The 23767-nt window shown below is 53.9% G+C and overlaps 1 protein-coding gene across 1 annotated transcript in view; it reads left to right on the top strand.

Moving 5' to 3' along the window:
• Positions 1 to 18567, top strand: part of TMPRSS2 (transmembrane protease, serine 2) — a 30653-nt gene extending 12086 nt beyond the window's left edge. Inside the window, 10 exon segments of the mRNA XM_021071009.1 lie at positions 3603 to 3729; positions 5377 to 5487; positions 8907 to 8950; positions 9938 to 10112; positions 11378 to 11403; positions 11406 to 11552; positions 12224 to 12319; positions 14802 to 14944; positions 15362 to 15514; positions 17092 to 18567. Of these exon segments, the coding sequence (XP_020926668.1) occupies positions 3603 to 3729; positions 5377 to 5487; positions 8907 to 8950; positions 9938 to 10112; positions 11378 to 11403; positions 11406 to 11552; positions 12224 to 12319; positions 14802 to 14944; positions 15362 to 15514; positions 17092 to 17103 (1034 nt within the window). The 3' untranslated portion in view covers positions 17104 to 18567.

The raw sequence follows: 23767 nt of genomic DNA, 5'->3' as shown, positions 1-23767 counted from the left end.
CACACATATACACACACCCTCACGCACTGCGAAATAATAGAAGGTATGCATTGGTCTCTGCCCCCAGGTCCCAGCACCGAGCTCCCGAAACCCTGGTTACTCCTAAGTGGCCAGAGCAGCAGGAGCATCCTTAGTTCTAGTACTTGGTCCTTGACCTCAGTTCCTGACACAGGACTCCTGAAATTCTCATCACTTCCTGGGTGATGGGAGTGTCTTTTGTTCTAACGAGGTGATTTGGGTGGAATCCCAGCTGGGGGCTGCTCACCACAAAGAATAAGCCGTGGTTAGAAGCTTGGACCTGTCAGTCCTACACCTCCGTCTCTTGAGAGGTGAGAGGGGCTGAAAATGGAGTTAATGTTTGATCATGCCTTCATGATGAAGCCTCCGTAAAATCCCAAAAGCCCAGGGTTGGGAGCTTCCTGGTGGGTGATCCCAGGAAGATCTGGGGAGACTGGCACGCCCAGAGGGCACAGAAGCGCTGCCCTTCCCACATCCCTCGTCCTGGGCATCTCTTCCTCTGGATGTCCACCTGCATCCTTCGTAGTTAACTGGTAAACGGTAGGACACGGTTTTCCTGAGTTCTGTGAGCTGCTCTAGCAAGTGAATCGCCCTGAGCAGGGGGTCACGGGCACCTCTGATTTAACACTGGTCAGTCAGAAGCGCAGGTGACAACCTGGACCTGCGACTGGCCTCTGAAGGGGGGACAGTCTTGGGGGACTGAGCCCCTCACTCTGAGATCTGACAGCTCTCCAGGTAGACAGGGTCAGAGTTCAGCTGTAGGACACCACCTGGGGTCGTGGAGAATTGCTGGGTGTGGAAAAAAACCACCTCCCCCCCACAAGGGGTGACAGGCTGTGTGTGTCAGGAGTGTTCAGTGCGAGCCGTAAAAGACAACAGGGAACAGGACACCAGGAAGAGGAAAGATAGGGTGTTTTCCAACACACACACACACACACACACACACACACACACACACACACACACGCCTGTCCACCAGCCAGTCATTTCTTTTCCTTACGGGGCAACTAATACATGTTATTTCTCTTTGCAGAGAGTTTTTACACAAAAACAATAAATACGTGCTTGCATTTTTTTTTTTTTAGGGTGGCACCTGCGGCACGTGGACATTCCCAGCCCAGGGATTGATTCGGAGCTGCAGCTGCCAGCCACAGCCACAGCCACACAGGATCCAAGCCGAGTCTGTGAGCCACACCACAGCTCACAGCAGCCCTGGATCCTTAGCCCACAGAGTGGGGCCAGGGATCGAACCTGCATTCTCATGGATACCAGTCAGGTTCACTATCACAGAGCCACAGTGGGAACTCCCTGCCCCCGCGTTCTGAATCTGCCCACTTCCCAGTGGTGACTGCCCAGCCGACTCTGCAGGACTTTACATCCTGAAAGTCGTTTCCTGTCGGGACAGGACCCACCCCTTTTCCTCCGCTGCCCTCGCGGTGTTCCTGTGCTTGGAAAAGGGAGCCGTTTCACTTGTACAGAAAACCGGTGGGCAGGACAGGATTCCCACGCACCCCCCCGCCCCGAGTTGCCCCTTTTAACTTCATGCATCAGGTGGTGCCCTGAGAGCCGTGAGTCAATATTGATGCGTTACTATGGATTCAAGTCCTTGAGCGCGTTAAGGTTTGCTCTTGCTGTTGCAGAAAAATGTCTAATGTATTTACATTTGGACAGCGGGTTGGGACAAGGTACAGCACGCACCCACTGCCGTGGCATCCTGCAGAGCAGTTTCACTGCCCTCAACACCCTCCGTGCCCCTTCCCCCCCCACTCCCCCTCGCTGGTAACCACTGATCTTTCTGCTGTCTTCGTGGTTTGGCCTTTCCCCAAATGCCACGGCATGGGAATTGCACAGGCGGTGGCCGTTTCAAATCAGCTTTTTCATCACTTTGGGACGTGCGTTTAAGGGCCTCCGGTCTCTTCATGGTTTGGGAGCACCGTTCTCCGTAGAGCCGAATCATAGTCTGTTGTCTGGATGTGCCACGGTTTGTTTATCCTGTGATATGGAATCGCTCACCGCGGAAGCGCTAGGAAAGGACCCGACCAAGGCTGGTCCTTCGTGGAGGCGTGAGCCCCAGATGTCAGGCTGCCCAGGGAGTGGGGTGGGGGGCTGCGCGGGGGAGAGCGAGGCCTGGGAGCAGCCGGGTCCTCCTGTTGTACCTAAGCCCCCGTGTCTCCCCCCGGCCACGGAGCCCCGTCTCCACGCTTTCAGGCTCTGCCTACGTAAATGGCACAGGGAGCACGTCATTTGGTGCCCTGCCGTCCTTTCTGCAGTGCCGTTTTCCAGCCCCTTCATGTTAACACAGCTCCCTGGTTAATCCCTCCACGCGCAGGCCTTCGCTCTGGGAATAACACGTGGAGTGTTTCTCCTACACCAGGAAGAGAGTCAGAATTCTGGATCCTGTTACCTCTGCCGGCAGAGAGGGGCTGGGACAGGGAGGGAGCTTCAGCTATGTTTATAATGTCTTACCTCTTTAAACAAAAGGGCATTTTGTTTTGGCAAATGAAGGTGGAGGTGGAGCTTTACATAAAACTCATCGCTGGGCATGGCCAGGGCACAGGTTTGGGCAGAGGGGTCCACCTGCTGTTCTGTGTTTGTCTAAGAAGCAGTTTTCAAAAATAAACAAACCAAAAAACCCCAAACAAAAGAAAAAAGCATTTTTCAAAAATGTTTTATCTGCTTTTTTTTTTTTTTTTTTTTTGTCTTTTTAGGACTGCACCTGCGGCATATGGAAGTTCCCAGGCTAGGGGTCAAATCAGAGATGTAGCCGCTGGCCTACGCCACAGCCACAGCAATGCCAGATCCGAGCCGTGTCTGTGATGCCAGACCCTCAACCCGCTGAGCAAGGCCAGGGATCGAACCTGTGTTCTCATGGATACTGCTCAGATTTGTTTCCTTGGCGCCACGACGGGAACACCTATCTGATGTTTGAAGAAATGGCTCTAGAATATGTATATAATTCACATACCACGAAAGCCGTCCTTTGAAAGGGCAGATCCAGAGCCAGTGGTCTTTTACCTGCCCCCACAGACAGCGTCACTGTCACCGCAGTCACTTGGGGCCCATCTCCTTCATCTCCTGAGGAGCCAGCTCTCGGCCCAGCCCCTCCTCCCTCTCCCAGGCCCTAAGCAACCACTGGTCTACTTTTGGTTTGTAGATTTCCTCTTCCAGACGTTTCCTAGCAATGGGGTCATTCAGAGTGTGGGCCTTTGTGGCTGGCTTCTTTCACTCAGCAGGATGCCACGCGTGTCCACGGTGCTGTAGCGTGGACGAGTAATGGTGCGGGTGGGCCGTGTTTTGTGCCTTCACCTGTTGGAGGAGGTCTGGGGGTTCCCACCTTCTGGCTCTTGTGCCGCGTGCTCCCACGAACATTTGTGTGTAATGCTCGATTCTGTCTGAATACTTATTTTCGGTCCTTTTGGGTGAAGGGCACTTTTTGTGGGAAAGCCTAGATTCTTGGCATCCGTCGTGTGTGTATGTGAGTGTGGGCGGGCGGAGGGAGCCTGGCCGTGTCCAGGAGGGTGGGGCTCACGGGGCAGACAGGACTGACAGTGGCCTGGAACTCACCAGAATCTCCCTCCCTGCAGTTCGCCTGTACGGACCCAACTTCATTCTTCAGGTGTACTCGGCTCAGAGGAAGTCCTGGTACCCAGTGTGCCAGGACGACTGGACTGAGAACTACGGGAGGGCGGCGTGCCAGGACATGGGCTACCGGTGAGTCGGGGCCCGCGGCCCCGTGACAATGGTGGCAGATAGAAATGTAAGCTCAGGGCTTCTTTCCTGGTCCCTGGAAGGGCCGGCACAGGGACACGAGTCCCTCCCCCAAAGCTGCTGCAGGAAACCAGCAAGGAAACAGGGGCACCCCCAACCCCCTCCCTGGTACCCTCCTCTCCAGCCCTCCTCCTGGCCCTCCCTCTGCTCCTGGTTGCCCAGGGCTGTCCAGGGCTGTGGTCACCAGGGTCCGGGGTGCCGGCCCAGGTCCTGAAGAGCCTCCAGGGCAAGGTGGAGGCCCCGACTCCGCCCACGTCCTTGCTGGGGGCTGGGGGCCTGTGGTGGGGGCTGGGGGGGTCAGAGAGGAGGGGTCTGCCTGCACTTGACGGCAAGCTCGCAGGAGGCCCTGAGGTTTCCAACAGCAGAGATCATCAGATCCCGCCGGAGGAGAATTCACGCCTCCTGCAGCCACCAGAGCAGGTGCGCGGGGGGCGCCCTCGCCCCGGGATCCCAGCCGGGGGCTCCCAGGGGAGGACCTGTGATTTCAGTGCCACCGTCTCTTCCTTGGGGCGTCCCGTGTGACCTCTGCGCAGTCCTAGCGTGTTCTCTGTGTGCCAGTCTTCAAAGAGAACTGCCGCTTGATAAGAAATCCGTCAAAATGCCGTGTCCCCAGTTGTGGTATATTTAACAATAAGTGACAGTGAGGCCCCTGTCACATTTCAAGATCTGTATTTTATAACTGGGAGCACTTTAATATCTGTAATTCGGTTAAATTACATCTCACACAACCTTTTACTCTTACTCCTTTGTCCTAATCCAGTTTATTTTATTTTTTTATTTTTATTTTTTTGTCATTTCTCGGGCCGCTCCTGCAGCATATGGAGGCTCCCAGGCTAGGGGTCGAATCGAAGCTGTAGCTGCCAGACTATGCCAGAGCCACAGCAACGCGGGATCCGATCCGCGTCTGCGACCTATACCACTGCTCACGGCAACAACACTGGATCCTTAACCCACTGAGCGAGGCCAGGGATCGAACCTGCAACCTCATGGTTCCTAGTCGGATTCGTTAACCACTGCACCACAACGGGAACTCCCTCATCCAGTTTAGATTAGAAACCTGGCTGGTGGTGGAGTTCCCACTGTGGCTCAATGGGTTAAGAACCTGACTTCATTCCTGTGAGGATGTGGGTTCAATCCCTTGCCCCGCTCAGTGGGTTAGGGATCCGGTGTTGCCGCAAGCTGTAGCTTAGGTGGCAGATGTGGCTCGGATCTGGCGTTGCTGGGGCTGGGGCGGAGGCTGGCAGCTGCAACTCCAATTCAACCCCTAGCCTGGGAACTTCCACGTGCCTTGGGTGTGGCCCTCAAAAGAAAAACACACACACACACACACACACACACACACACACACACACACACACGGCTGATGGAGGACTTTTCCCTGAGACCTCAAGGTTGCTGGATACAAAGTTGGTTATCACACAGTGTGTGATATCACTTGATTCGCTCTTACGTTTTTGTTTTCCAAGCACTAAAGTATTCCTCTCAACCCAAACGTCAAACAGAGAATATCACGATGCAGCTGTAGCGTGGGAACTATGACTGCTCACAACAAAACCATTATTTTAAATGAGATTTTCTGTCTCTTTTTAGGAATAGCTTTTTTTCTAGCCAAGGAATCGCCGATGACAGCGGGGCCACGAGCTTTATGAAGCTGAACAAAAGTGCCAACAATATGGATCTCTATAAAAAGCTGTACCACAGGTACTTAATTGGGGGATTTCTTTTCTTTTTGGCCACGGGGCATGCAAACTCGCACCAGGGATCGAACCCACACCACTGCAGCAACCCCGGCCATACAGTGACAATGCTGGATCCTTAATCCACTGCACCGCCAGGGAACTCCTCATTTGGGGAGTTCTTTTTTCCTTTTCAGAAGTTTTATGCTGAGAGTGGGTAGGAATCCGTGTCCAGGGTTTGTCCTCTCTGCTGCAGTTGTGGGTTTGGCTGAGTTTCTCACAGGGAGTGGATTGGACCCAAGTGGGACCCGTTGCTCTGAGCAGCTCTGGGGTCATTCTTGGGAAGTGGCTAAGGCGTATTGGCTGTTTAGATTGTGCCCTCTGCCCTCCATGCTATTGGGTGACATCGAAAAATTAAGATTCTTCTTTCCTGATTATCTTCCCTCTCCAGATATCAGAGATGAACTTTACTGAGTTGTCGGGGGGTGTGTCTCGGAATCAAAAAATATGTCTCAGGGCCCCAAATGGAGTGACCTACCCATGCTGCTTTGCCCAGGACTCTGCGGGTTTCATGCTGGGAATCCTGCTTCCCAGGAGTCCCCTTAGCCCCAGGCAGCAGGGGCAGTTGGTCCCCCAGCCCCCCCAGCCCCCAGCCCTATGTCAGGATGCTGTGTTGGGGGAACCTGGAGCCTTGCCTGTACCTGGGGACAGCTTGTAGTGCTGGGCGTGTCATCACGTGACTGATGGGTGGAAAGGGAGCCAGGCTGGCCCCATGGTTGATGGTCTGTCTGGCTAGGAGTGTGGGGGAAAGGGCTGGGCTTAAGCCACTCATTTTGTGTTGCCTTCGTTTAAAATGTTTGCGGTCTTCCTGGCACCATGACTATCCTCCGAATGTTCTTTAATATAAAAGATACACAGCACCCTTTGTGTTGAAGCCTCCCTTGCTTCCAGGTGGCCAACCAGGTCGTCACCTCCCAGCAGGCCAGGTGCCAGGTGCTGCATCTGGGGGGACAGGTCATATTCCCCGCCTTCCCTGTGTGTGGGAGGCTGGAAGCAGGTTTGCATTCCTGGTGGCCCAGGCTGAGGTGTCGAGGGGCTGCCTAGTGCCCTGCCATCCCCAGGAACGTGCCAGGGTGAGCCCAGAAGGAAGGGTGTGCCCGGCCAGGTGCACCCATCAAAACAGGGGGCTGTGGTTTGCCCGCCCCAGAAGCTAAACACAGCTGTCTGGGCTCTTTGTAAATGCTGAGTGTCTCCTTGTCTCTCTGGGTTACATGGCATCAGGGCATGGGGTTGGGGGGAGGCTGCCACCCCTCAGAGCCGTGGGAACCCACACAAGGCGCTGCAGGTTCAGAGGAAGGGAGAGAAAGTCCCCCTGTCTCAAGGCGTCCCCTATGTGTGCCAGGGGGTAGGAGTGCTTCTTTCCTCTTTGTTTTCAGAAGTTGCTCTTTGGGGAGTTCCCTTCATGGCTCATCAGTTAGTGAACCCAACTTGGATCCATGAGGTTAGGGGTTTGATCCCTGGCCTCGCTCAGTGGTTAAAGATCCAGTGTTGCCGTGAGCTGTCGTGTAGGTCGCAGACGCAGCTCAGATCCTCCGTTGCTGTGGCTGTGGTGTAGGCTGGTGGCTGTAGCTCTGATTCAACCCCTAGCTGGGAACCTCCATATGCCGTGGGTATGGCCCTAAAAAGCAAGAAAAAAAGAAAAAGAAAGAAAAGAAAAAGAGAAGAAGTTGCTCTTTGAGGGAGTTCCCGTTGTGACCACAGGTAACACATCTGACTAGTATCCATGAGGACGCTTGTTCGATTCCTGGCATCCCTGGCCTCAATCAGTGGGTTAAGGATCCGGCGTTGCCATGAGCTGTGGTGTGGGTCACAGACAAGGCTCAGATCTGGCGTTGCTGTGGCTGTGATATAGACTAGCAGCTGCAGCTCTGATTCGACCCCAAGCCTGGGACCCTCCATACGCGACAGGTGCGGCCCTAATAAACAAACAAAAAAAGTTGCTCTTTGATTACTGAGCCTCGGACTCCCGCGGGGTTTGTCAGTGGCGAGGGGCTCCCTCGTGCCTCCGTGCTGGTGGCCACACAGCATCCATCCATGCAGACGAGAATGACCTTATCATCCTTAGACGCTGCCTCATGGAAACGTGTCTTCTCTTGGCATCTGGCGCCCCTCAACCAGAGGCCACCAGGATCCCTTGTCCTGGAACCACGGCCGTCACCATGGGACGGTGTTAGAAGGGACTTATTACGGGACTTGTGGGCTTCTGTTGCATCGCTTTGGGGAAGGTTCCAGGAATCAGGGCTTTGCCCTAGATTGGACCCATCTGGAAGCGAGGATGATTCTGTAGTTGGCACGTTGACTTTTGTTTGTTTTTTAGAAGGTGGGTCACTTGAAGCCAGGCTATATACAGCTGGGATTGGCAAAGAATTGTGTCAGCCAGCAGAGGGGGCTGTTGGGCACTGCCTGGTTTGGACCAGGTCCGCCGTCTGTGTTCAGAGGGGCTGGCACCGTGAGCTTGCCTGTGTTCTGCTTCATCACGTAGCCATGATGTTGCTGCTCCGTGAGCTGTTTCTGTTGGACAGAACACACGGCCAGCCAGCCGCAAGCTTCTGGGTGTCAGGGCTGCTTCTCTTCTCAGCGTATTAGGGGAAAATTCACTCTGCAACAGAATGCATTGGTTATTTCTCTTTCATCTGTAACCTGGAATGTCTACCTCCCCAAAGACTCACTTCTCTTCTGCTCCCAGGCAGAGGAATAATTGTATAGTTTCCTGTGCAATATATGTAGAGCAGTGATGGGAAGCAAGCAGTTTACAGATATCTTACTTACAAAATTAAAGGGTGATTTTAAATTCCAGGAAAAAACATCAGAGCCAAGATGATATGTACCGACCTTCACAATCGCTCTGGTACTATTCTTAGCCCATTCTACAGATGGGGAGTTTGAGGCACAGAGAGGTGAAGTAGCTTGCCTAAGGTCACACCGCTTGATTTGAACCCTGCACTTTGACTGAGTGTCTGCTCTTTACTGCTGTCCCCCACGTATATAGATTTACTTTCCTTTTATTTTTCTTTCTTTATTTATTGCTTTTTAAGGGCCACACCCATGGCATATAGAGGTTCCCAGGCTAGGGGTCTAATCGGAGCTACAGCTGCCGGCCACAGCCGCAGCCACAGCCATGCCAGATCCAAGCCGAGTCTACACCCAACACCACAGCTCACGGCAACACTGGATCCTTAACCCACTGAGCCAGGCCAAGGATGGTACCCACACCCTCGTGGAGATTATGTCAGGTTCTTAACCTGCTGAGCCACCCCGGAACTCCCAACTGCAGACCCTTCTGTGTCTGGGGAGGCAGGGAGTGAGACCAGAAAATATGCATTCCCAGGTATCTTTGAGAATCCATTTATTGTAGTGACTAGAATTTCTCCTCTTCTTCCGTAGTGACGTCTGTACTTCGAATACGGTGGTTTCTTTACGCTGTATAGGTAAGTGACTCTTGGTTTTCCTTCTAAGTAGGAAACATGGGGTATTTATAGGAACACATCCCTGTCTGTCTCTGGGGGCCATGGAGAGAGAAGGAGGGGTACAGGTGGGCCCGTGCCCAGCGCTCTGCCCAAGTGGCTCCTTTGCTGAGCCCTGATGCACTCGAGACGCCTATAGCCCAGGTTCTAGAAGCAGCTGTCCCACGAGGATGGGCAAGCTCAGGAAATTGACAGGGCTGCTCCGTGGCGTCCGAGGTGGAGCCGGAGGCCCGTGGGGGTCTCCCTGCCTGTATTTGGATGACTTAGAGTTTTGAATCTTGTATCAGTATGGGGGACACTGGGATCCTTTCTCTGGGACAGTCCCGTCCTGCTCCCGTACAGATCTAGGGCCTGAAGTTCGGCTTTTCAGTTCGAGTGGGTGAAGCTAGCAGGCAACCCAAGTAGACTCATGCCCAGTGGTCCCAACAGTAACTTCCTACCCAGGCTGGTTCAGGCTTCCTTGGGTACCAAGAAGGCATGGTGCCCACCCCGCCTCCTGCCCACACCATCCGCCTCCTGCTAGCCTGAGAGCAGCATAGACAAGGAAAGTGTCCCTGGCTTTGTTCAGGAATCCTGGGGCCTCTGAGCGTTCAAGGAGAACCCGGCCTTTGCCATCCAGCCCCCACGCCCCCACCCCTGGGAATTCAGGAGATGCTGATGGAATCACACAAGTGCCAAGTAGCAGGTGGCATTCAGTGCCCGCAGAAGTGGTGCTTGGAGGGGAGGGGAGGGTGGTACTGGAGGAGTGTCCTCCCCCTGTCCCCAACCCAAAGAGACCAGGACACATTTCCTCAAAGTCAGACCTGAAACAAACAGGAACGAGAGGTGGCAGTAGTCCCCCTCTGGCCAGGCAGGACTCTGGGGGATGGGAGCCATCTGTGTTTGGTGGCACCACGGTGGCCGGGCAGCCCTGCTTCCGTTCACTGGCTGCGCTGGGCTTGTCGCCTTTAGAGTGCGGAGTCTCCGGGAAGATGAGCAACCGCCAGAGCCGGATCGTGGGCGGGTCCAGCGCAGCGCTGGGCGACTGGCCCTGGCAGGTCAGCCTGCACGTCCAGGGCATCCACATCTGCGGAGGCTCCATCATCACCCCCGACTGGATTGTGACGGCCGCCCACTGCGTGGAGGAGTAAGTCCCGAGGGGCGGGGCCCGCTGGCGGGGGCGGGGCCCGCGGGGGGCGGGGGCGGGGCCTGGGCTCATGGTGGCTCTCTGCCAAGTGACCTTGAGCGAAGCCTTTGCGTTGTTCACGCTCCAGCTTCCTTGTGGACAAGTGGGGACTCTAAGGCGCTTGCGTCGTGGCGTTGCTGGGAGGGTCAGTTGACTTATGAAGCCAGTGGCCAAGCCCGTCCCTTCAGCGCAGGGATGCGGGGTTGGGCTGCGTGATCCTGCGATCAGAACTCCTTCTGGCCCGAGGCTTACTCAGCTCCATCCTACCCTTCCCGGCCCCTGCCCTCTCCGGAGGCCTGGTCTCCCCTGGGTGCACTCAGAGACGCTCAAACCTGATGCTGCCCTGCTGGAAGGTTCTCTGTGCTCCATGAAACAGCCTGGGCCACAGGGTTGTCTGTACAGATGGCGGGGGAGACGCAAGGGTAGCCATCATTTACAGCGTTAGCGTTTGTAAAAAATACTGCCCCCCCTCCTTTTTTCTTAAACATGAAGTTTTTGGGTCCCATGCTTATTTTGCAGAAAACCTCACTCATCAAAGCTATTTTTCTTGTTTAGAGTAGGGTGGGCCTGGCGTGGCTCCTGGCCCAGCTGTTCTCGGGCTGAGTGGCCTCAGACAGTTCACTCTAGGTGGCTGACGTTACCACCTGCACCTGGAGGACAGGTGTGCCGCTCCTCCCAAGGCTGCTGTGATGGATGAGGAAGAGGTGTTTATTAGCCAAGAGTGTCCCCTGCCTTCCATCCACCAGATTCCAAGGGCTCTGGTATTTTGGATTCTCTTAGACAGGAGACATCTAGAAAAGGTTATGCCCGGGTGGCTTTTAGACTCAGAGTCTGTTCATCACTATGCATTTATTAAGCACCTACTGTGTGCCAGGAAATGCTCTAGCATATAAAGCTAAGCTCCAGGCCTGCCAGAAATGGGGTTTCAAACCTCAGGGAGGCCTTTAGGCTCAAGAGTAAGTGTTCTAGGAATTGCGAGGGTTTGTGGTCTGGGGCCAACACACAGGGGGAGCAGGATCCATTGATGAGGTTCGGGTGGGGGGTGGGCAGAGGAAGCTGCGAGAGGTCGGGGGAGAGAAGACTCCAAGGCCACCTGGCGGGGCTTTTGGCAAGTCGTGTCACCTCGGGGACCCGTGGCTCTGGCTGATGACTTTCAAAGACCCGTGACGGAGGGCTTCTGGTCTGTGGTTCCGAGATGCTGAGTGGTGCTGGTTTCTGTCTTCCAGACCTCTGAACAATCCCAAGATCTGGACGCCTTTGCAGGAATTTTGAGACAATCGTTCATGTTTTACGGCAGCGGATACCGAGTGGCCAAAGTGATTTCCCACCCGAACTATGACCCCAAGACCAAAAACAACGACATTGCTCTGATGAAGCTGCAGACGCCAATGACCTTCAACGGTATGCACCTGTGTCCCTGAGGCCCAGGGTGTGCGAGCCGCTTGGACCACATCTTAAGGAGAGGTTGATGGGAACGAAAACGTGCTGGGACGCCTGGAAAGAGGGAACATGCACTGAGTTACAGCGTGACGAGCTGGGGGAGGGGGTGGCTGATCAAAGAGGACTCAGCGGAGGCTGAGTCACTCCCGAAACCCTGGGGCCACTGAGGGACACGGTCACCACCGTGGTTTTCCTTCACCCCCCAGAGTGACAACTTAGCACACATAACCTGCTAGGAAAGTCATTGCAGAATCAGCGTCTGGTCGGTGAGCCTGACTGGGGGCTGGCTGCACCTGTTGCGAGTTTAATTCTAACATGCTGCTCATTTACCTTCATGCTTATCAATTGATTCTGCTGCTGATGCTGCCCTGCCGTGTCAACTATTCGCATCTCTGGACCGTTGGCCTTTAAGCCTCCAAACCCCAAACTTCCAGAGGGAGTTTGCTAGAAGGAGGGGCCTGGCAGGTTTCAGGAAGAGGGCGCTAGGATAGGTTGGAATCTGGGCACCTCCTGGGGCAGGAGGATGGTGGTCCCAGGCCCAGCGCTTGCCCAGGGGAAGGGCCCGAGGGAGACGGTCCCTGCGGCCTCGGGTGGACCAGACCCGCTCACCATGCTTTCCCTTCTTGAAACAGACAAAGTGAAGCCGGTGTGTCTGCCCAACCCAGGCATGATGCTGGAGCCGACACAGTCCTGCTGGATTTCCGGGTGGGGGGCCACCTACGAGAAAGGTGAGGCTCCCGGCACCCAGATGTGCAGGTCCCACGAAGCCGAGCAGGGGCTCGGGAGTGAGAGGTCTAGGTTGTCATCCTAGTTCTACAGCTAAATGGTCGGATACCTTTGGGCAATTCGCCTAATCTGTTTGCCTCAGTTTCTCCATGTGCTAGATGGGAAAATCCCACCTGCCCTACCTAACCCGGTGCTCTTACTAAGATCAAATGGAACAATGTGTGACACTGCTTCTTTTGGGGGGGGCACTTTTTTGGGGGGGCTTCACCCGCAGCATATGGAGGTTCCCAGGCTAGGGGTCTAATCGGAGCTGTAGCCACGTCTACAACCTACACCACAGCTCACAGTAATGCCAGATCCTTAACCCACTGAGCGAGGCCAGGGATCAAACACACAACCTCATGGTTCCTAGTTGGGTTTGTTAACCACTGCACCATGACGGGAACTCCAGAAACTGCTTTTTGGAGTGTGAAGGCCACAGAAACGTGAGAGGCACACGGCCCCCTGTGTTTGCACACCGCGTGGTAATGGGCCGAACAGGAAGTCGGGCTGCCTTTGATGGCTGAGCAATAATGGACTTGGTGAGGATGGGCTTGAGTGACCAGCAGTGGCCGACGGCAGGCTGCCAATGCCTTTGTCCTTCTGCCTTGACCCCACAGAGATGGAGCACTAGGCTGTTCTGTCGCAGGCTGGTCCCGCTTCCTTCAGTTCTAATTTGCTTTCATCTCCAGTAACGTTTTTCTTTTTTTTTTTTTTGTTTTCCCACTGTACAGCAAGGGGGTCAGGTTATCCTTAGATGTATACATTGCAGTTACAGTTTTTTCCCCCACCCTTTCTTCTGTTGCGACATGAGTATCTAGACATAGTTCTCAATGCTATTCAGCAGGATCTCCTTGTAAATCTATTCTAGGTTGTGTCTGATAAGCCCAAGCTCCCGATCCCTTCCAGTAACGTTTTTCAAATGAAGGGATCCTGGCTGTTTCATTTTCATGGAGCGTGGGCAGTGCTTAGCAGTACATTTTATATATTTGTTACATCCTTCCAAAAGGGTCTGGGGCACGTACACAAAGAATCCTTTAAAGCAAGGAGAATGGCACAAGGGTGGGCTGACTTGGAGGGAATGGCGGTGGTGCTGGGTATCCTGGCATGGGCTCCTGAGGTTGAGTCTTTCAGTTCTCGGCAAGGTTTCCCTGTTGCCAAGATGAAGGGGAAAATCAGCCCCAATGTGAGCATCCACTTCAGGCTGGAAATGCAGCAGTGGACAAAAGAGGACAAAAATCTGCCCGCAGGACGTCTGGGGGCAGGGGTGTGTTCAGACAGGAAACAGAACACTGAACCAGGTGCTTTCAAACAGTGGAGGGGTGGTCAGGGAAGGCTCCTCGGAAGAGGTGACACTTGAGCTGAGATCTGCATGAAAGAGGGTCTTAGGAACAGGGTCTTAGGAACTTAGGCCCAGGGCAGCTGGGGCATGATGAGCTGGGGCAAGGGGACAGGCTGGGACCAGGTTGAGTAGGACCTCGTACATAGGCTATGATGAGGACGCTGGCTTCTAATCCGAGTGAGACAGGAGCCATCAGGAAGTTTTAAGCAGGGCAGTGACAAGATCCCACAGCTGCGTAGGGACTCAGGAAAAGGGTGGGGGCGAGGGCAGACAGTGTCTGCCTGTGCAGCGGGGCCTGTGCCGTGTCCTCCGAGGCCGGAAGGTGGCTCAGACCAGAGAGGTGGGTGCAGAGGCCCATTTGGGACAGAGCCACCTGATCTGCTGATGGGTGGAGTGTCCCCAGGGAGAGGGTGAGGGGTCATGGGAGGAAGGCTTCTAACTGATGATCTGAGCCCCACCTCCAGTGGTGATGCCCTTTCCTGAGTCCGGGGGGACTGGGTGGTGTGGCTTTGGGGAGGAGCACGTTTCAGGAGAGAATCTGGTTTAGCATGTTAAGCCCGCGGAGTCTAGAAGACACCCAAGTAGCAAGTGGAACCTGGGGTTAAGACAGCAAGTCCCAGCGAGTGTCTGGAAAGCTTCTACGGGCAGGGAGCCGAGGGTGTGGTGGTCAGGATGGTGTGGGGTCTAAGAAGGGCTGTTTGTAAGAGGTGATAACAGGGGGATGGGGGGGCGGGCTCCGCGTGGTCCAGGGAAGAGGGAGTGATGAAGGAGGAAACTTAATCTTAGGGAACCAAGTGGCTGGGCGCCTAGAGAGAGGGCGATGCTAAGTCATAGATGTAAGTCTACAGCCGGAGGAAGGGCAGCCTTCGCCCCCAAGCGCAGTCTACAGCAGCGCGCAGTACAGGCTCCAGCAGCTGGAAGACCTCTCGGTTACCCAGGAAACAGTTACCCAGGAAACGGTTACCCAGGAAACGGCGTGGGAGTGGGGGCAGGAGAGGGGCGGGGCCGACTGTGCACGTGGCCAGGAGGGGCGTGGCCGCCTTGCAAGGGCCCCGGAGCGGCTCCAGGCTTGCTGTGAGAGCCCATGCCCTCCTCTGCCGCAGGGAAAACCTCGGAGGTGCTGAACGCCGCTATGGTGCGCCTCATCGAGCCCTGGAGCTGCAACAGCAAGCAAGTGTACAACAACCTGATCACGCCCGCCATGATCTGCGCAGGGTACCTGCAGGGATCCGTCGACTCCTGCCAGGTAGCGGCCAGCTTGTGTTCGGCCTTGGGGCCTTGGGAGCCCTGGAGGAGAGCCCCTCCCCCGCCTGGGACCCATGGGACGTTAGGGCCATCGGAGGGGCGGCAGCGCCTTGTACCTCCCACTCCGCCCACCGCTGCATCCCCCGAAAGGGTTTGTTTGGTCAAAGCGTCATTGTAGCAGAAATAAGTGTTTTGATTATTTTTAAAATGTAGACAATCATTTATTTGGTAACTTAGCTGATGCAGACCAGAACTCGTTGCCAGTAGAGTCTGTTGAGGGGATGATATTACTGTCACCTTCTTGGAGATGAGAAGCAGGAAGACACCCCCCCCCCAGCCCTGTCACCCAACCTCCCTGCTCTTGGAGGGCACATGGCTTGGGGTTTGGTTTCTGTTCTCTAACTTCTTTGTCCCCCAGGGTGACAGCGGAGGTCCTCTGGTCACTCTGAAGAGCAGCATCTGGTGGCTGATTGGGGACACCAGCTGGGGGTCCGGCTGTGCCAAGGCTTACCGACCGGGAGTGTACGCGAACGTGACATTATTTACAGACTGGATTTATCGACAAATGAGGGTAACTCTCCCGTCCTCTTCTTGGGGGTCTCTGATTCTCTGTGTCAAAGCCCAGACACCTGGAGGTATGGTCCCATGGCATGTGGCGTCCCCTCCCCCACCGCTGGTATTTGGATGAAAACTCTGGGGCTCAGCTCTGCAGGGTCCCGGACTAACTGTAATGGGCTTCCTTGTGTGCTGCGGACCAGGCTTCGTTCTGGCTCAGCTGGCTGTGATCACCCACCCACACGGCAACAAACCAAACTTCTGATGATGGGCAAGGAGCAGAGGGAGGCAGGTCAGCCAGCGGTGACTCTGCCCTGTCCTGTTCTGGGCAATCGGATGCCCCTTGGGTGGGGGAGCAACTGAGGTTCTCAGGTACAAGGAGAGGTGGTGACGAGGGGAGAGGTCCCCGGGGTTCCTGCTATCCTGCCATCCCCCCGACTCTTGCCCTGGTCCAAGATGCTCAGGTGCCCTGTCCTTGGGCTCTGCTTGAATCCTGGGTGAGGATCAGAGGTCTGTCCATCACAGGGGCCTTGGAACAGGCAGCACCCACAGATTTCGGCTCCTTCTAGGGCTAGGTTCGCGGTGGAAGAAAAAGCTCTATTTTGTTCCCTCCCAAGTCACCAAAGGTGCCCAGATGCCAGGAGATGGGGCCAAACCAGAGGGCATTGCCCAATAAGACCAGGCCTGCACCTTCCCCGAGTGAAATCGTAGGACCTGCCATCTTCAAGTGACCCTGGGGCCTGGCCAGTCCCCACCCCACAAAGGGCCCAGTGCTGGAAATAAACAACCCCACTGTCTCGAGGGGGCTGAGTGGTGGAAGGAATCTGGGAGGGGGCAGGCAGGGCTGGGGGGTGCAGGCAGCCGGGAACCTAGAGGGAGATTAGCCAGGCCGTGGGGTGACCGTCCCTCCAGGATGAGAGCGCAAACCACACAGTGTGTGCAGGTGCTTCTGGTGGCTCAGCACGGCCAGGCTGGGTGGCGGCAGAGAAATCGGGGTAGAAAGTGGGATCATTAAACACTGATGTCCTGGACTTCCCGTCGTGGCTCAGTGGTTAACGAATCCGACTAGGAACCATGAGGTGGTGGGTTCGATCCCTGGCCTTGCTCAGCAGGTTAAGGATCCAGCGTGGCTGTGAGCTGTGGGGTAGGTCACAGATGCTGCTTGGATCCCATGTTGCTGTGGCTGTGGCGTAGGCCGGTGGCTACAGCTCTGATTTGACCCTTAGCCCCTAGCCTGGGAACCTCCATATGCCATGGGAGTGGCCCTAAAAAGAAAAAAAAAAAAAAAAAAACCAGCAAAAAACAAAAACGAGTGATGTCCTGCAGTGGCTGAGGTCACGCGTGGTTGCCCAGAGAGGCCTGTGTCCAGCTGTGCTGCATGGTTGCATCTCCCTCAGGGCCTTTGCATGTGCTGTTCTCCCCCCACTGCCAGCCTCACCCCTTGACTTTCGTGCCGCAGAAACAAATACCCCTCTGTCCTATGACGCTTGCTCGTTGGGTGTACAGGGGCCTCATGTCAATCTAGAGGCAAATACCTTTTCCCCTTTGCTGGTTTTAAGAAAGTAACATCGTCTCTCTCTCTCTTTTGAACAGGCAAACAGCTAATCCCTCGAGCCTTGGCCCTTCGCACCACTCCGCGAGAAAACGAAGGCACTGATTTGTCATCCCCGTGCGTAACCTATTTTCAGGAATGATCCCCAGGTCCTCTGGTGTTTATGAAATAGTGAACCCGTCTGATTTGGCGCTCTCCAGGGTCCTGTGCTGGCTGCGCGTTCCTTCCCGGCCCCTCATCTGAATAGTGAGGCTGGCCGGCGGTGGCCACCCAAGGCCAGTGCAGAGCAGGGGGTGGGGTCTGGCCCACTGGGGTCACCCTTTGGAACCCCTTCCCGGGGGGCCACTCTTGCACGCCCTGGGGGCTGGTGACTTCTCAGCTGCTGGACGGCTGGAGATGGAAGAGAGAAAGCCAGGCAGACACTGCGGGGGCCACCCTCGCGCCCCCCGGGACCTCTCTTCCCCCGAGAGAGTTTAATCATTCTTTTTAAGTGCCTTCTTCGCAGCCCCGGCTGGTGCCTGGAAATAAAGGGACCAGCTCTTGCCGGCTTATGACTCCATAGCCACTTGCAAGGGGCACGGAAACCTGGTGAGGGTGTAGACGGCGCCCTCAGAGCAGGTGCCCCCCCCCGCCCCCATCCTGAGCACTGCTGGGACTGGGGGCCCTGTGTGTTGGGTGGGGCTCCACCCCCGGAGACCAGCCTTACACCCCGCCTCCTCCCAGTCCCTCTCCCCAGCCTCCCGGGAGACTGTGGGACACCCCCCCCAACACTGTGGTCCTGGGGGGCTGGTGCTGCTGACCCTTTTAAGACCTGTTAATCACGTGGAAATTGAGGTCCCCCGGGGAAATCAGGGATGCTGATTAAACGACACTGTTTCCTACTGTAAAATTTCTACACGTTGCTACCTCAGTGCTCACGGAATCTGGGCCGTGCCCCCTAAGGCGTTCCTCCCCTTGGTTCTTTGAAACCACTGTGGTCCTTTGCCACGTGTGAGCAGTGGCCGGCGTGAGCTGCTTTTACAAAGCGACTGGCTCCTCATTCAATGTTCTCTACGGGACGCACTGAAGCACGGCACTGTGGCAAAGAAGATGGGGGCCTCGGGGCTCCCTGTGGCCCCTTCTGGCCCCTGAGGTTCCCCAGAGGGAAGGTTGGGCCTGAATTGCGGAGTGTGACGTGTCAACGCAGAGATCCTCGCAGACACACTGAGAACGAAGCGAGCAGTTCTGCGCTGGGACCTAAGCTTGGATGGAGGCAGTACGATCCCCTGGCAGGATGCATCCGTGCCACGCACGTCTTGGGCCACAGCATCCCCAGGGAGGGGCCGTGCAGACAGACGTGTCTGCTCCCAGAGCCAGATTTTAAAAAAAGCGTTGTCGCGGGGTGAAGGCATCCCTTCTTTAGGGCTCCTTTTAATTTATGTGACGTCTGTTCTGGTCTCTGTTTTGTATCTTTTTTTAACTGTAAAATTCAGTTGTGAAAAATTGTGCAAATAAATTATACATTTTTTTTTTCCAAACGTGCACTGAGTCTTTGGTGGTTTGCGTGGCGAGCAGACCCAGTCTGCATTTCCTTGCTGGGCCGTGACGCTGGGGCCACTGCAGCATGGGGGCGGGGCGGGGGGTGTGTGCAGCGGTCCGCTCCCGCAGCCTGTCCTGTTGGAGGTGACCCGAGGAGAGCTTCTGAAGGGGCAAGGCCTCTGACTCCCACGTCTCCAGATTCAGACCCTGAGACCCGGCTCTATTCTAGAACTCTGCCCGGCGTTCCACGGGCCCCCAGAGCCAGCCCCCGCAGAGCCAGCCTCCCCAGCGCCAGCCCCCCCAGCTTGGTCTAGCATCTCATCCTCTAAACAGCCCTCCTCGTGTCCCTGTGAGCTCACGGTGGCAGAGCTGCTCTTCAACCAGCACATGTCCTGGCACCCTGGAGTGTGACCGCGGGTGGGAGGGAGGTGGGGTGAGTGTCTTCCTGCCCCAACAAACATCCATGCTTGGTCTTCAAATTTCCCAAATTCAGGAGGTCCTATCACATAACAGGTGATTGTCTTCATTAGGTCAGGCTGAGTTTAAATTGTGGGGATGGAGCTCCCATCATGGCCCAGCGGAAACGAATCCGACTAGGAGCCATGAGGTTGCGGGTTCGATCCCTGGCCTCGCTCAGTGGGTTAAGGATCCAGTGTTGTTGCTGTGAGCTGTGGTGTAGGTCGCAGACGCGGCTTGGATCCCATGTTGCTGAGGCTGTGATGTAGGCTTGCTGTTACAGCTCCGATTAGACCCCTAGCTTGGGAACCTCCATATGCCATGGGTGCCGCCCTAAAAAGACATAAATAAATAAATAAATTATGGGAAAAGTGGCTATCAAGTAAAGAGAAGTTCCTGCTCTGGCACAGTGGGTTTAAAAATAGTAGTAAAGCACACATTTTGTTAGACAATATTCCTTTTTTTCCCCCTATTTTTTTACATTTGCATTCTTAAAAAAAAAAAACAAACCTGAATATAGCAGTTCACGCTGGGGCACAGTGGATTAAGAATCTGATTGCAGCGGCTCTGCTGCTGCGGAGGCACAGGTTCCATCCCCAGCCAAGCACAGCAGGTTTAAGATCTGGTGCATGTCACAACTTCGGCATGGGTTTGACCCCTGGTCTGGGAACTTCTACCTGCCTCAGGTGTGGCCATAAGAAAAAATTGAGTATAGTTAGTTGACAATGTTATGTTAGTTTCAAGTCCAAAGCAAAGTGATTCAGTTATCCATATATACATTCTTTTCAGATTATTTTCCATTATAGTTTATTACAAGGTATTGAGTATAGTTCCCTGTGCTATAGAGTAGGTCCTTGTTGTTTCTCTATTTTATACGTAGTAATAGATATATATTAATCTCAGGCTCCTAATTGATTCCTCTCCCTTCCCCATTGGTAACCATAAACTTGTTTTCTATAGCTGTGAGTCTATTTCTGTTGTGTAAATAAGTTCATTTGTATCATTTTTTTAGATTCCACAAATAAGTGACATCATAGATATTTGTCTTTCTCTGTCTGACTTATTTCACTTAGTATGATCATCTCCAGATCCATCCATGTTGCGGCAAATGGCATTATTTTATTTTTTATGGCTGCGTAGTATTCCATTGTGTGTATGTACCACATCTTCATCCATTCCTCTGTCAATGGACACTTGGGTTGCTTCCATGTCTAGGCTATTATAAACAGTATTGCTATAAACATTGGGGCACATGTACCTTTTCAGATTAGAATTTTCTCCAGATAGATGCCCAGGAGTGGGGTTGCTGTTGATAGTTCTATATGGTTCTATATGTGCTGTTGATCATTCTATACGGAGTTCGTTTAAGGGCCCTCCATACTGTTCTCCATTGTGCTTGTACCAATTTACCTTCCCACCAAAGGTGTAGGTGGGTGTCTTTGACAACACTCTTAATATTCTTAAATACAGTTGATGTTTATTTTTTGTAGTAATTATGTGGTATAGAGTCATCATGAACACTGAATTAGTGACTACAGAATCATTGCTCCTAGGGGACAAACAGGGTCAGGTGCCTGCTAGCCTTCGGTCTTTGTCAACTGATCCGCCTTGTTCGGTGTGTTTGTTTAAAGACACCTGATTGGGCTGCATTGCTGATTCACTAACACTGAACTCACGGCCAGCAGCCCCATCCTCACTCCTGAAGGACCCTCATCCAGCAAACATGTTTTTCCTCAGAGCACGTCCCCGCCTTCCCGCATGTAGGATTCCAGACAGCTCTTTCTCACTGTGCTTGGGGCCAATTCTGCAGCAGAATCCCCAGCCAAAAGCACAAAAATGCGAAATCATGGCACTAAGTAGACCGAAAACGACACTTGTTTATAGGCTGAGCTGAAACAAGGAGGCAGAGTCATTCTGTTCAACACCAGCTAGCAACTCACATTTTTTGCCTCTCTTGCTCTGGTCCCCAAAGCGCTGCTCGTGTTGACGTGGGGGTGACAAGTACATTTCAGTGAGTAAATGAGTCCACTGCTGAGGGATCTGCGCATAAGGAAGATGGCCTGTACACCTGACACTGTCCACGTGGGCCAGGCAGCTGACATTGTTTTCAGTTATATTTTTCATTTTGTTATTTGCTGGTTTGTTTTGCGTTTTAGGGCTGCACCTGCGGCATAGGGAGGTTCCCAGACCAGGGGTGGATTCGGAACTGCAGCTGCCGGCCTATCCCACAGCCACAGCAATGCAGATCCGAGCCACGTCTGTGACTACACCACAGTTCACAGCAATGGCGAGTCCTTAACCCACTGAGCGAGGCCAGGGTCAAACCTGCATCTTCATGGATACTAGTTGGATTTGTTTCTGAGGAGCCACAACGGGAACTCCCTATTTTCCATTTTGGAATCCCCTCTTGAATGGTTGTACTTTTTTTTTTTTTTTTTTTTTGTCTTTTTGCCATTTCTTGGGCCGCCCCCGCGGCACATGGAGGTTCCCAGGCTAGGGGTCCAATCGGAGCTGTAGCCACCGGCCTACACCAGAGCCACAGCAATGTGGGATCCGAGCCGCGTCTGTAACCTACACCACAGCTCATGGCAATGCTGGATCTTTTAACCACTGAGCAAGGCCAGGGATCGAACCCGCAACCTCATGGTTCCTAGTCAGATTCGTTAACCACTGCGCCACGACGGGAACTCCTGGTTGTACTTTTGGATGAGGCTGGTTTCACTGAAAAGTTCCAGCCAGAATGCTGAGACTAGGGAAATATTGATATTTTCGTATTTAATCTTTATAAAAGACCTAAGTTGCTTGATATAAATTCACCCAAAATACGAATTCGAGTATTACTAAAAGTATGAACTGTGTGGATCATTTTGCTGCTTCTTGCAGTTTCCAAAGTAGAAACTAAATTAACCTTGATTTGCTTCTTACTGAACTGTTGTGGGTGGGGCATCCCTGCTTTCAACTCAGGTCCTTGGTCGCTTCCTAGCTCTTTCTTCTGCCTCTCCTGTGGTTTCCCTGACCTGGCTCTGATTTCAGAGCCCCTTTCCCTTCTGACCAAAGCTTCACCCTGGAACCTGGCTTTGTAAAGAGCTGCACACACCCCCAATTAGTGTCAAACCCATGGCCAGAGCACAGAAAGGGAGATGGGTGATGTGGCCTAGGCCAGTGTGCCTGGTGTTTTAAGCAAAGGGCTGCAGAGTTCCCGTCATGGCTCAGTGGTTAGCGAATCTGACTAGGAACCATGAGGTTGCGGGTTCGATCCCTGGCCTTGCTCAGTGGTTAAAAGATCCGGCATTGCCGTGAGCTGTGGTGTAGGTCGCAGATGCGGCTCGGATCCCGCATTGCTGTGGCTCTGGCATAGGCCGGCGGCTACAGCTCCGATTGGACCCCTAGCCTGGGAACCTCCATATGCCGCGGGAGCAGCCCAAGAAATGGCAAAAAAAAAAAAAAAAAAAAAAAGAAAAAGAAAAAAAAGAAAGAAAAGAAAAGGGCTGCAATCTATGCTCCTTCCCAGGTAACAGTAAAAATTCACCACTGTACCAGCTACCTCATTGTAAATGAATTAACTCCATAAATATTGGTGTTTGAGCCATCGCTTAGCTGTGATAAAAGAACCTGGCCTCATCACCCCCTGAAAATCCACGGATCCATTTGGATCCACCAAACCATGAAAGCCAAGGTCGGTGCCCCCTTTTAATTGCTTTCATGGTTGCCTGGTGGATACTTTGCCTCTCAGTCTGGATCCCTTTCCTCCCAAACCACAACTGATTGTGGGAAATTTTCTGGGTTGGCTGGATGCTTTTGTCTTTGCTTTTTGCTCAAGAAGGAGAGGCATAAAGGTAGGTCCTCCAAAGCATCTTAGAAGACAGTCATACATCCACAAAGTCACGCGGACAAACCCTCGGCATCTCCCAAGCCCTCCTTCTCCCACAGCATTTATCGAGCACCTGCAGATGCCAGACTCGGCGTTTCAGAAAACCAAGGCTTTCAACGTTGGTCAATTTAATGCCATCTGGCCCCTCTCCTTGCTCTGTTCTAAACCCAGCCCCATCCTCTGGGGTCAACTGAACCCCAGGCTTGCCTGGAGTGAGAATCCACGAGCGGGCATCATTGCTATTCTAGTCTATTCTGCACCGGCTGATGGAGGGTCAAGCCATTGCTGTGTGCAGGCAGCAGAATCTGGAGATGCGGGTTCTGACCCTGGTGCTGCCCCCTCCAGGGTGGGGTTGGAGGATGGGGACCGGGATAGTTCAACCAACCACTTACCTGAGCCCTGCTGCCTTCTGAGTGGAGGACTCACACAGAGCCGGCTCCAGGGCTGCCTCTCCCTGAGTCCTGGACAGGTGGGAGGAAGGACAGGGTGCTTCTCCCCTGTCGATGCTGGTCGGGACAGGCCTGGGGGAAGCCCAGACACCTGCCCTTTCTGGACAAAGGGACAGTGATCGTGAGTGCCTATGTCAGTCCCCAGCAGGCTGGCTCCCTGGGGAAATTCCTATTCTCTGGAGCACATAGTACCAGCTTTCTTCCTCCATCCTCTCTAGGAATCTCCAGGAAACTGTAACAACAGCAAAGAAGAACCTCAGCAACATTGACACCTGTTTCTGGTCCCAGTAGGTTCTACTGTTGGCAGCAGGGACACCGGGTACCAGAGCAGTTACTCAGATCAGCCACGAGGGGGCACTAGCTCCAGCGTCCGCAGCATCCCCTCTGGTACAATCCCCAAGACACCGAGGATCATGCAGTTCT

This window comes from Sus scrofa, chromosome 13 (genome assembly GCF_000003025.6).
Source record: "Sus scrofa isolate TJ Tabasco breed Duroc chromosome 13, Sscrofa11.1, whole genome shotgun sequence".
Taxonomy (NCBI): domain Eukaryota; kingdom Metazoa; phylum Chordata; class Mammalia; order Artiodactyla; family Suidae; genus Sus; species Sus scrofa.
The sequence above is the reverse complement of the archived record's forward strand: the minus strand, read 5'-3'. Positions and strand labels throughout refer to the sequence as shown.